Source organism: Embiotoca jacksoni, unplaced genomic scaffold, assembly GCF_022577435.1.
Source record: "Embiotoca jacksoni isolate LCO1_2020_lvr unplaced genomic scaffold, fEmbJac1.0.p SCAF_9, whole genome shotgun sequence".
Lineage (NCBI taxonomy): Eukaryota > Metazoa > Chordata > Actinopteri > Embiotocidae > Embiotoca > Embiotoca jacksoni.
In genome coordinates, this window is record NW_027185447.1 from 12,322,525 (window position 1) to 12,334,975 (window position 12,451).

The following is a 12,451-nucleotide window of genomic DNA, read 5'->3' on the forward strand; positions in this document are numbered from 1 at the left end:
GTTCACGACTAGTTTAATGTAGTTTGACTTCCTCGTGTGTCAAACGGCAGCTCACTATAGTCGGGTATTTTAAGTCTGTAAACTAAATCGTGTTTAAGTTCGACGATCCAGTTGACAGGATTTGGTGATCATTGTCACAAAGTTTTGTGCACTCCTCCCCGAGAAGAGCGGATACACGAGTGTGTGCAACACTAAAGGATGTGGTCTGGTCTTCGATGAGGAAGAAAGTGAGGAGGAAGGAGTGCGCTGAGCTCTTCACGAGTCCGCTGCAAACAACTCGCTGTGCCGAACCAACGGAAAAGACCGGTGTAAATTTGGTTTATCTCATTTTTAGAATTTCATGATTTTCTGAAGATGCACTGAAGAGAAAGAAGCGATGGAAGTGGAGGGGACTGACGAAACGAGGACTTCCTGGTATGATACCTTTTTTTCATTTATTAGTTCTGAGAACTAACTGGGATCAACATAAGCCATAATATACTTTACTATGTACAGAAGGAAGCATGAAAGTTATTCCGAGTTGGTACACATCTGGCATAGAGACAAAACGTTATCCTCTCTCATTACTGTCCTGTACTCGCTAAAAGATGGCAATGTAACCAAATCTTTACTTTTCCTTCAATACTGTACTTTTGTATTACTATTGTATCACAACCTAATCTGACACGAGTTATTTGGGCTCACCACTTGGATCCAATTCAACCGCTTGAGGTGCTCTTTTAGATTAATCTTCAATAAAATAGGTATGTGCTTAATTCACTTGCTTGATTTGTGCCTTTTTTTCTTTTTTTTTTAAGGTCTGCTGTCGGAGAGACTCACTCCGTCCTGTGTGATCATGCTGGAGTAAGCTACCTCATCTACTTCTTTCACCTTTTTCCTCTCTAAAACCTGTATGGCCACTCTCCTGAAATCTAGAAATTCATTTTGACATAAATATTGTGCTTTTAGAAGAAGAGAAAACAAGACCCCTCCCCTGATCCTGTGATCAGAATCATGGAGGTGAGTGACAACTGAGATGCGTCAGTGACTCTTCTTCATATTCATGTCTCTGTGTTTCTCTGTCACTAACGGAAGTTAGTCAACCTTACCTTTAACCACAATGCTGAGTGCACAACTGACAGGAGATGTGAACACCACGTTCAGCTGAGCACATACAGAAGCACTCTTGATTTCACAAACCTATAAATAATGTTCATATCACATCTTAAATTCCAGCTACTCTGATTTTTCCACCATTCATGCTTTCCTGTTGAGCTGTCGTTGTTATCATGTCTGATTTCATGCAGAGATAAATTTTGACTGATATTTCCACTGCATGCACAGCTGATGTGGTTAGTGTGGCAAAAAACAGTCAGACATCTTGTATTTTACTACACAGGCACAGTTTCAACCATCTTCCTCTTTGAAAGACTCGCACAGGAAATGAGATCTGCACCATGCGACATCTCTCTCTTTCCACTGTCCTGAACTCACTCAAGTTCACATTAAACTTTTTCTCTCTATCAGGATGAAGAGGAAGAGGAGGAAGGTGAAATGTCTGACCACATGAAGGATTCAGAGGTGAGGTGTTTCTCTTTTGCAGATAAAAGGTATTTATTGTTCAGTCAGTAACAGTCAGATGAATGAACCACCCTCATAAGCTTATGGAACATTTCGTGTTGAAGTTCCAAAGCTATTAATGTCGGTTTCATTGTAGGAGCCCAGTAATAAAAGGGTTAAACCTGTGGGAAAGTCCAATAGCCTGACAGGTGTCATAACCCCAGTGAAGACCCCCGCCCTGAAACGCATTGGACAGTCCATCTCGGTAACGATGCACAAACACACTCGCATTCCTGTTGTTGTACAAAATGAAAAGCTAAAGATGGTTGCATGCAGACGGTCATCTTCTCCACTTTCTTCACAGCGGTCCATCAGTTTTCGCACAGATGCTCGACCTTTGCCCCCGGCCCCCCTGCGGTCTCGCACCAAGGCCTCGTCGTTTCCACGCCGGCGCAACAGCCAGTGCTGGAGTGACACTGTGGAGAGTCATGACCTCACTGCAAAGGAAATCAAACGCCAAGAGGTATGAGGGACAGTTGGCTTTAGTTCATCTGTAGTTGTTATCAATATTATTGAGGGTATTTTTTTTATTTTTATTTTTAAGGGGTATGTGGGTCAAGCTGTGGGTCTGTGGTTGCAGTGTGGGCGGGGTGACTGCTGCGTTCTCTTCTATTCTCTGAAGCTGCTCTACACGGGTATTTTGAAAGAGGATGTGAGCTGGCACTGGAGGCTCAACTTCCTTTATTGAACAATCAGTTGTGGGAGCTCATGCTGTCTGTGTTGTTGATATATTGGGCAACTGTGTGTGTGTGTATTTTCTTTGTTTTCATTAACATGTTGAACGTAATGAGTCTTAAACAGCTTTGGCTCTTTGCAGGTGATCTATGAGCTGACTCAGGGAGAGCGGCAACTCATTGACGACCTAATTTTGGTCAAGAAGGTACTTTTTCAGGCTCCACCTGAATAGAACATATTGAATATGCCTGTACTTGTATAGATCTGTTTTCCCCCACTAACCTCCTGGTGTTTGCATGCTGCCAGGTGTACTATGAGCCTATGCTAACGCTGAAGTTAATAACAGAGGCCGAGCTTGGACTGATCTTTGGCACTCTGGACTCACTCGTCCCCCTCCATCAAGGTAAATCAACTGTTTTCTTTACGACTCGCCCATTATTCCTGTTCATGTGTCAACACACTTAAATTTCCTGATCATTTATAGGAAATAAGTATTATTAAGTGCTAATTAAATTTGTTTATGTTCTGCGGAGTCCAATTATCGTTTAAAAAAAATAAATAAAATAAAATAAAAAAACATTCCATCCAAATTAGCAAACCAAGCCCAACAGGAGGATTTAAAGTCGTTGAAAACTACATTGGTAAAGTTAAAAAAAAAAAAAGACATTGTGCCATGTAAACTCTTTGTTAACTGTTTATAAATGGTGGCAAGTGTTAGATTTGCGATGTGGTGATACACACAATAGCAATATTGTAAAATCATCATACTGTTAATATCTATAATGTGGCACTTTTACAGTTAAGTCCTTGACAAACAAATTCAGACGCTGCTGATTAAATCTACCACCGCCAGATAAAAACCTGTCTTGATTTCTCAGTATACAGAGGTTTTAGATGCGGTATCTGAGGAGACATTCCTATGCTGCCTGATAAATGCATTTCTGAGCATGCTCTTTGAGTAGAGAGTGTGCACTAGCAACAAGTGCCGGCTTAGCCAGCCAACTTCTAGTTTGGCCCTATTTGAACTCAAATGCGAATGAAATAATTCAATCAACAGCTCCCCTCGATTTCCAAATGCTATCAGAGGAAATGGATCAAATTCTGATAGTAGAAGGATTTCATTGGGGTTGTGGCATCTTTTATTCCATTTATCCATAATTTCGTCATTATTTATCCACTGTTTTGAAGCCGCAACAGTAGCCTCCAAACTATGCTATGGCAGAGCCTTTGACGTAAGCATGTGTTGACTGTTTTTGTTTATTCACACTGGCAGAAGAGGGAGACAAATGCTCTGCACTGCAAATACAATGTTACCCCCCACTACCCACCCCAAAAGCAAATACAAGGAGATTGATTAACTTATAATTGCATGTTTGAATTAATTGAATGCCTTTTTTCTTAAGTGGAGGAGGTAGGATGAGATGAGTGTGATATTTTTGTGGCTCTTTAAACTGCAGTAATACGAGCATAAGGCCAGCAAAAGTTTGAGTACCCTGTTTTAACTTCATTTAAGATCTTTTGAGTCGTCTTGAACGGCTGAGAGGATCCGAGAAGACAGTTGGAGAGGTGGGGCCTACTCTGTTGAACTGGGTGAGTATCTCAATGGAAACTGCTATTTTATTGCTTTCTATTATTCTATTATTATCTTATTGCTTCCTGTATGCTGCTGTAGTGAAAAAATTTCCCCTTGGGGATTGATAAAGTAACTACCTAAACTAACCTAAACCAAGGACTGAGAGAGAAGAAGAGTAAAAAGGCACAACCCATCTTTACGCTCTACAGTTCCTGACATTACATTATGTTCCTCTTTTAACCAAAGTCACAGAGTCACAGCCTGCACACATTCTAACTTCATGTCTCACTGCTCCTCCCTTCTTTTCAGTTCCCTTGCTTGGAGGCCTATGTTACCTATTGCTGTAACCAGGTGGGAGCCAAAGCCTTGCTGGACCAGAAGAAGCACGAGAAAAGAGTTGAGCACTTCCTGCGCCTGTGCCAGGAGTCTTCATTCAGCAGGAAACTGGACTTGTGGAACTTCCTGGATCTCCCTCGGAGCCGTTTGGTCAAATACCCTCTGTTGTTGAAAGAGATACAGAAGTGCACACCTCCAGAGCACCCAGATGAGGACACACTGCCTGACGTTGTGAGTTGGTGTCATACACATTCATCCACACGTGTATATACACGCATTCACCATCAAATACTCAAGATAATTGCTAATTACAAAAGATAAACCTGCTGGACTTTCAGACTTCATACTGTGATGTGTCTTCACACTCCTCCTCATTATGTGACAGGCCTAACCTCTGAAGGGATTCAGAATTCACTCATTTCTATGGTTTTTAACAAGCACTGGTTGTTTTTCTAAATAAATGATATACATACGGGCAGTTTATGAAAAATTTTGTTTTGAGTCTGCTGCTTTTAAATGTGCTAATATGTTTCTAATACTGCTCAAATTATTTTCCCAATTTTGCAGGCTTAAGTGACTAATGTTTATCTGTCTGACTCTGTAGATTATAACACACAAGTCTAAACTATTAAGACCTTGGAGTCTTGTTACAAACATACAAGATATTCCCATTCTTATTTTTCCTAATTGTGATATCTTATCAATCTGTAAAGTAGTATTTAAGGAAGTGAGGGTTTTAAAATTCAGACATTTCCTTTTAAAATGTACAACGCAGTGGTGCCTCCAAATGGCAAGCCATGATAAGCCATGAACTTCAGTTGGCAGTAATCCTGTGACGCGTCATTAGAAACTTGAAAATAACATGGTCATATTCACTGATTTGGCCAGTCTGTAAATACATTATGCCAAATGGAGACTCAAAGAATGAGAAATGTATAATCTGTTGGTGTTCAGGAGACAGTTTTGCTTTTAAGATGCCTTCCGTCTCTTAATGTGGACATTTAATCATTTTTCTGATGTGGTTTCAAACTGGATAGTTCCATATTAAAGATACCTCACCTAGATATTTGTTAAATATATATTTTTAGTTGTATACGAGGCTCTCGTCAATAACTTTAGTTTTAGTTCTGCAAGCTCTCAACTGGGGGGATGGGACACTTTCTTGATGACTCATATGACACATTAAAAACGTGGCCTTTTTTCTACTCAGTTGGAGCTGATCCAGAGCATTGTGGCAGAGGTCAACAAGAAGACGGGGGAGGCTGAGTGTCAGTTCTACAGGCGGGGTCTCAACTACCTCGAAGATAGCCAGAGACTACCTGAGATCCAGCAGTCGCGCTTCATCTACTGCCATGGAGAACTCAAGAACAACAAGGGCCAGGTAGCTCTGTTGTTATGTTTAACTCTTCTCATGTTTGTATGGGTGTTTCTTTTGTTTTTATCTCTATATAACTCCATTTCTTAAAAGTGAACTTTGTTTCTCCTACTTAAAATTGTGATTATAATTTCTTAATTTTTAAACACAGCGGCTGCATGTATTCCTGTTTGAGCTGGCCTTGGTGCTGACCAAAGAGGACAGAGAGGGTGCTCAGGTGTTTCACGTGTACAGACAGCCTCTGCGCAACGCCTTGATATACCTAGAGGAGATCCCAGATGGGGAAGCTAGTGGAGCGGGCGCCTTCAGAGGAGCCTTCACTGGAAATGATAAAGGTAACACATATATATCAAGTCATTTTTATATTAACTGCTAAATTGCAGGAACACTGTGATGTGACTAACAACCGGCAACTAACAATTGTTTTATAGTGAGAATTATTTTTTCAACTAAGGGATTAATCAAATGACAGTTCAAAAGAAGAAAGAAGAGCTGGTAAATGAAATAAATTTAGATGCTGCAACCAAAAAAAATTTTTTTTTTACTTAAATGATGGCTTCATCAAAAACGGGAATTATAAAAAATGGTAATCAAAAAAAAGAAAATAAATTAATACTACATTAATGCATGCATGATCTGCATATTTAATTTCAGATTTATGTATTCCCTTTGATTCATGTTTCGTAGTAAAATAAGGGAGAATGTGGTTGAATTTAGGCTACAACCAGGCATGTAGTTAAAGAGAAAGTCATACCACTGTCACCCATTAGTAGAAGTGAAACCTGCAACTTTGCTTACACTCTATTTCCTTCCTTCCTGTCCCCGTCTCTCCATCCTCTAGTTAAGAATTGTTTCCGTGTAAGCAGCAGAGGACGCTCCAAAGCTCACCCTTACAGCCTGCAGGCCAATGACTCCTTCAGCAAGCAGCAATGGATCACCTGTCTGCGCCAAGCGATTGTCCAGTCGCGGGATAGGACTGCTCACCCCAGCGAGTCGCAGCTTTCTCTTCAACCCGATCCCGCCCTGTGTCACATAGCTGACCTCAGCCTCAGCTCGGACACAGAATTGGCCGACCACACCAGTCGCTGACTGTCACACTGATCAGCAGGAGGCCTGTGGAGTCTCCACGGTTGTGTATATTGACATTGGAGGAAATAAACGGGACTCTTTGTGAAAGATGATTGTACTTAGACACGCATAGAATTTCCGACAAGGTTCATTTTCCTTTCTTGCTTTTTTGTGATTGTGGTGATGCGTACTGTACAGACTGGGAGCAGTATTACTGAATGTGGATTTACCATGGCAAATGTTCGTGTTGTTGTATTTTAATAAACTGACATTTAAAAGATTGTTGAGGAACTCGTGGAAAAGTAAACAAAGAGAAGTCTAAGTATAGCCAACAAGATCTACGGAGAAAAGATTAGAGATGATTATCCTTCCTCTCTCTCTCTCTCTCTCTCTGTCACTCTCTCTTACTTTCTCTCCTCTGTCTCTTCTCTCTCTCTCTCTCCTCCCCCCCTCCTCCCTGACACCAGTGACAGGGCAGGGGAGAGAGGCAGACTTTCAGTTCGATCCCACAGACACACAGTGAAACAGTAGACGTCCCCTTATGCATTTTTAACAGCTCAGCAGATGATGGGAACAGTTTGGTTGGGACAGTTTGTCCACAGATAGAGTGACCGAGTGATCAGGTGAGTCCATTTCGCTCTGTGTATTTCTTAATCCTGTTATATTTGTCAGGTGTTATTTGCAAACTAACTTTGTTTGCAAGGTTTTACACTTTGCGTGCACAAAAAGGTAATGATTTGGCATTGATAAGATCTTAGATCATACCTTGATTGCAAGATTGGCGTATGATGTTTTACCAGTTACATAATTGACTCTCTTACATAGGTTCAGTGTAAAGTTTAATCAATGAACCCTTGGTGTGATGGCTCTAAAAATCATCTCTTTTTGTATCCGACATGTTAATGTTTGGATTCATTGAGGACTGTGACAGACCTTGACTTCCCGAGCTCTCTTACGGGGTGTAATTCTTACAAAGAAGTGTGTGGCGGAGTGGATCCACTCGATATATTCCAGATAAGGATTTATTTAAGGAGATGCTCATTCACAAGTTACCGGTTCTTTTTCCCCACAGCTATTTAATGTCCTCCCTCGTCATTTTCCCGGAGGGAAAGGGAAGTGCTCCATTATCCTTTTTTCACTGAAAACAAGGACTTTTTCTTTCTGTGAGACTGCTTATGACCCACCGCCACGTCCTGATCACCTTTGACCCGAAAAGGGTCAACTTGCCACGCCTCCGGTGCAGACCACCTGGCTTGCATTTCTTTGGGAAAGCCTTCTGTTTGTGTCAGGAACCCTTTTAAAAAGCCGCAGGATGCCTGGAGCCAGTGGTGTCAATGTGGAGGGTTCTTGTGAGGCACTGTGTCGAACCCTGGTGTCTCAAAACGGCCTCCAGAGAGAGACAGCCGACATCTCCCAGTCTGTCCTCTACACGTCACTGATGGGGCTGCTCCTGGTCGCTGACAATGAGGTGTGGGCGACACAACACAAACCTTTAATTTATGCTCAAGCTTTCAAGTCATGACACTCACTAGAGAAACATACACAGAGAAAGAAATTGTGTAAAGGCAGAGTGCACATTAACACGTGTTTAAGCACCTGTCAGCACTCCTCGGGCTCTAATAGGATGAATGCTTGATACTAACCGCCTTTTAGCCTCTCTTGTTATGTTAATGAGATAAGAAGGCTAAATCTGTCCTGCCAAAGTTATACACACACTGACATGGCGGAGAGACGACACACAGAGTCACGTGGTACGGGTACAGCCAGGGGGCGAATAGTAGGACACGGATGTAGTGAGCTCCGTGTGTAAACCTTTCGGAGACAAATTAACACAGCGACAAACTGTACTTACAGATGTAACAGATTTGTAGTTCTGGTCATCTACTCTGTGTTTTTCTAATATTACAGAAAGAAGAGCTCAATTTAGGAAATGGACAGGTTGGCCTTAGAAACATAGGAAACACAGTAAGTGTTTAAAGATGCCAGACGAAGTAGTGTAAAGATTTACTTCTAAAATCATCAGAATTATTTTTGCATCAAACTGCTCAGTTTCCCTTTTACTTTGTTTTGGATATAGTGTTTCCTAAATGCAGTAGTCCAGTGTTTGTCTCATACATGTGGCCTACGGGACTACTGCCTCCTTAAGTCCTACAAACGTGAGAAGTTCTCCAAAGATGATGCTAAGCTCATGGAAGGTATGTTCCTCTTCTCTGCCGTTTCCTCTTTGTATGTCTTTCATATGAAATTCTTCTTATGACTGCTTGTCCTTTACTAGCTTTCTCTCAGGTTCTGTCAGGCCTTTGGGATGAGGGAGACACAGTTGTAAATCCTCGACAGTTTTACAATGTTTTCAAAGAAGCAGTGCCTTACTTCAGTGGTTACAGGTGAGGATTTTCTTTCCTTTTTTCCTCAAGGTTAATAGGATCTTACAAAAACATCTGCACAAAATAAAACACAGTTAACTACTTTCTACGAAGGACCGATTTTTAGACCATGCTACCAAACAACATGCCAGCGATGCAATACAATATTCACTTCTGTGTCAATTGCTTCGAGGACAAGAGAAGAACGGAAACCTCTTTCAAATAATAATCTTCTTTGCCACTAGAACAGATTTTTCTGACACTTGTTTCATTGAAATTTCTTTGTCTTTGTGTTTAACCCAGTCAACAAGATGCTCAGGAGTTTCTCAGGTTCCTATTGGACAAACTGCACACGGAAATAAATCGCAGACCCTACATTAAACGAACAGGGAAGGAGCCTGAATTAAAATATGCCAGAATCAGGTTTGTATATTTATATAATGCAGAATCTCTCCTTGAAACTTTGATGCTCTTCATGTGACCACATTTTGCTCTCTTTTCTTCATTTCTTATCTCCCATAAGACTTTCAGAGGAGGCAGCTGCCATGTGGAAAAAGCATTTGGAAAGAGATGATAGCGTGATAGTAGGTAAGGCGAACAATCCAGTCACGATGTGTCTCATCTGCATATAAATTCAGTAAAGGTGACCACCAATAATCCTCTCCCCTCTTCTGACAGACCTGTTCTCAGGCCAGCTGCGGAGCTCGCTGCATTGCTCGGTCTGCTCCCACTACTCAAACACATTCGATGTGTTCTGTGATCTGTCGCTGCCGATCCCTAAGAGGAGCTCTGTAGGGGAGGTCACCCTAAAGGAGTGCCTGGACCTCTTCTCCCAGGAGGAGAAACTGGACAAGGACAATTCACCAGTAAGTTAACAAAAAGAGTGCAAAAAAAAAGAAGCATTTTGTTTGTTTTGATCTCTAATTAAAGTTCAATGACATTAAGACTGAGCAAGGAGATAGTTTAGTCCTAAAAACGAATCACCCCTCTGTAACCTCTACCTTTCAATTTTATTAATTAAACTCCTTGTATGTTTGTTTATTTGTTGTGAACTTGAAGTAAATGTAAATTGCACATACCATTAATTTGTTTTTGTATCACTTGTCTCCTATAATGTCCAAATTAGACTTCCAAAAACTAACACTAAACATGTTGTTTTCTTGCTTGCAAAATTAAAACACCACGGTAAAATACATACAGTAATCCACTAATTTGTGCAGTGGGGGAAGAAAGCCAAAAGACTTTATCAACAATACAAAACAACTTAATCAAATACCATCATTAAAATGTATTTGTAAATGTTTTGAAAATGCTGAGGTGTGTGTTTGTTTATATGCGTTTCAGATGTGTGAGAGGTGTAACAGGCGTACAGAGTGCACCAAGCGGCTGTCCATCCAGAGGTTTCCTCAGGTTATAGTGATCCGTATCCTTGGCAACAACTGTTACTGTATTAAGCTAAAAAGCAAGTAATGTTTGTGTGCAGAAACACATGATGATGATGATGATGATGATGCTTAACTGTCCCAATCAGATCTGAATCGTTTTACAACGTCAAGGTGGTCTATCAGTAAGAGCACAGTATATGTGTCCTTCCCACTCACTAACCTGGACCTTGGACCTTATGGACCTGTCGACTGTGGTAATACAACTTTTCTTTCAGTTCATCCTTGCGCATTAGTATTCATTACTTTTACATTCTCAAGTCGCCCCAAGTGTGTTACTATGCGCTGTTCAATTTCATTTTAACAAAAGGAATGTGGTGAAAAGTTGTTGCAATAAAATATGCTTAAGAGGTTGAAAGCAGGGCTTTTTGACATTACTAGGGAGAATCCACCATAACAAGATAAAAGCTTGTTTGATAGCGTTTTATTCTAATGGAAAGCAGTTGAGCAGAACAAGAGACATGGGGAGAAAGATACATAAACAATTTTTTTTTTTTTTTTTTTTTTTTTTTTATGTGATAAATGAAGACAATTGTTAACCACAGAATACAATTTGCAAACTTAAAAAACCTGGCGCACTATAATTTTAAGGAATAGGTCAAGTAAATGATTCTATGTATGTTTGTCTCCACAGGCTCAGTTCTGTATGATTTATATGCAATATGTAACCATGCTGGGACGGTGAACATGGGCCATTATACAGCCTGCTGTTCAGATGAAAATGGATGGTGCTTCTACAACGATTCCAGGTGAGACTTGCCCTGCACCCATATCAAGTAGTTTCACTCTGCAGTGTTCTGACAGCTGCATGCTATCGACAGTTTGAAAAGGCTTGAGTATCACTTGGCATTCTGTATTGAGACACCTTTTGTATAAAGCTTGAGCTGTTTCCTCATGACTCCCCTCCATCTATCCACCTACAGTGTGACTCCACTCAGAGAGAACCAACTTCAGACCAATCAAGCCTATGTGCTGTTCTACCAGCGCAGCAACAACACCGCCACCGTCAGGAAATAGACCTGAGACTGGCGGAGCCAGGCAGCCAATCACAGCAACTTTACCTCCAATGTCCATAGAAACAAATAGAAGCAGCAGTGTTGTAACTCTGGCATCTATAAACTTGTCATTCTTATTGAGCATGCCCTCAAATAAACTCTGAGGAGGAGGAGGAGGAGGAGGAGGGAGAAGCCGAGAGAAGCCGGGAGAAGCCATGCTCACTTGAAGGGGGCTTGAAGAGATGATCCCTCCCACCTAAATCATGGACATGCTTTTGAAGCAGCTCAGTAAGAGAGCGGGGACAGCTCAGAGAGACTGTAGCCTTACGAGTCTCTGTGCCCTAGTTCTCTGGCAGGAGTGAGTGATACTTAATGTACTTAATGTAAGATGATCATGATTAATGCAGGCTAACATGAACGCAAATAAACAAAAATACGTCTTGGATGGAATAGAAATTAAGCAAGATGTAATAACTTCTAACATACAGTTGTATGCAAAAGTTTGGGCCCCCGAGGTTCAAATTACACTGCATGTTTATTTATTTATTTTTAAGTGAAAAGAAGTATATACAAACCCTGCTGCAATCTAACTCTTTATTTCATAAACTTTAATTGTAAAAAAAAAATATAATAATTGATTTGGAAGATGAAGAAAATTTCAGATAAAGCTGCACATCTGCTGGACAGAATGGCAACGTAAAACTCCCGTATGACTACAAAGGGAGCAGCAGTAAGGTTTGGCTGACAGGGGAGTGATGGTGCAGCATTCTGCTGTTCTGCTTTGATGCACAAACAAGGTGTATATGGAAGAGTCATCAGGAGGGAAACCTTACCTGCGACCTCATCACAAGTCAACCTTGGAAGTATAAAAAGCATCTGGAGAAACCAGAGTCCTTCTGGAAACAAGTGCTTTGGACATGTGACGGTAAAATTCAGCTGTTTGGCCACAATCACTAAAGCTGCGGTCGGTAAAAAGAAAGCATTTGAGCATTCTAATTCTACCATGAACTAAAAAACCCAACCTG

The 12,451-nt window shown here is 41.0% G+C and overlaps 2 protein-coding genes across 3 annotated transcripts; both read left to right on the forward strand.

Annotated features, from left to right (window-relative positions):
* Positions 1 to 214: 214 nt before the first annotated feature.
* On the forward strand, positions 215 to 6,907 carry arhgef3l (Rho guanine nucleotide exchange factor (GEF) 3, like). 2 transcript variants are annotated; one of them, XM_069141333.1, is made up of 13 exons: positions 215 to 414; positions 798 to 843; positions 949 to 999; positions 1,507 to 1,560; positions 1,697 to 1,804; positions 1,904 to 2,062; positions 2,417 to 2,479; positions 2,581 to 2,677; positions 3,788 to 3,864; positions 4,157 to 4,414; positions 5,394 to 5,564; positions 5,710 to 5,893; positions 6,400 to 6,907. In XM_069141333.1, the coding sequence occupies exons 1-13, from the start codon at positions 377 to 379 to the stop codon at positions 6,645 to 6,647; spliced, it is 1,554 nt and encodes a 517-aa protein (XP_068997434.1). In that variant the 5' UTR covers positions 215 to 376; the 3' UTR covers positions 6,648 to 6,907. The 2 variants fall into 2 exon arrangements, with proteins under 2 accessions (XP_068997434.1, XP_068997435.1); XM_069141334.1 differs by lacking the exon at positions 949 to 999.
* A 1,105-nt stretch (positions 6,908 to 8,012) lies between these two features.
* Positions 8,013 to 11,920, forward strand: usp21 (ubiquitin specific peptidase 21). Its single transcript, XM_069140505.1, has 11 exons — positions 8,013 to 8,094; positions 8,535 to 8,591; positions 8,704 to 8,821; positions 8,902 to 9,010; positions 9,293 to 9,399; positions 9,515 to 9,577; positions 9,668 to 9,855; positions 10,334 to 10,412; positions 10,521 to 10,628; positions 11,066 to 11,180; positions 11,355 to 11,920. Exons 1-11 carry the CDS (start codon positions 8,065 to 8,067, stop codon positions 11,446 to 11,448), a joined length of 1,068 nt encoding a protein of 355 aa, XP_068996606.1. The 5' UTR covers positions 8,013 to 8,064; the 3' UTR covers positions 11,449 to 11,920.
* The last annotated feature ends 531 nt before the right edge of the window (positions 11,921 to 12,451 follow it).

Coding starts and splice junctions, on each gene's coding strand:
- arhgef3l (XM_069141333.1), top strand. CDS start 377: ATGGAAGTGGAGGGGACTGACGAAACGAGGACTTCCTG. Junction 1,000..1,506: donor CTGTGATCAGAATCATGGAG/GTGAGTGACAAC, acceptor TCTCTCTATCAG/GATGAAGAGGAAGAGGAGGA. Junction 4,415..5,393: donor AGGACACACTGCCTGACGTT/GTGAGTTGGTGT, acceptor TTTTCTACTCAG/TTGGAGCTGATCCAGAGCAT.
- usp21 (XM_069140505.1), top strand. CDS start 8,065: ATGGGGCTGCTCCTGGTCGCTGACAATGAG. Junction 8,592..8,703: donor TTAGAAACATAGGAAACACA/GTAAGTGTTTAA, acceptor TTTTGGATATAG/TGTTTCCTAAATGCAGTAGT. Junction 9,011..9,292: donor CCTTACTTCAGTGGTTACAG/GTGAGGATTTTC, acceptor TGTTTAACCCAG/TCAACAAGATGCTCAGGAGT.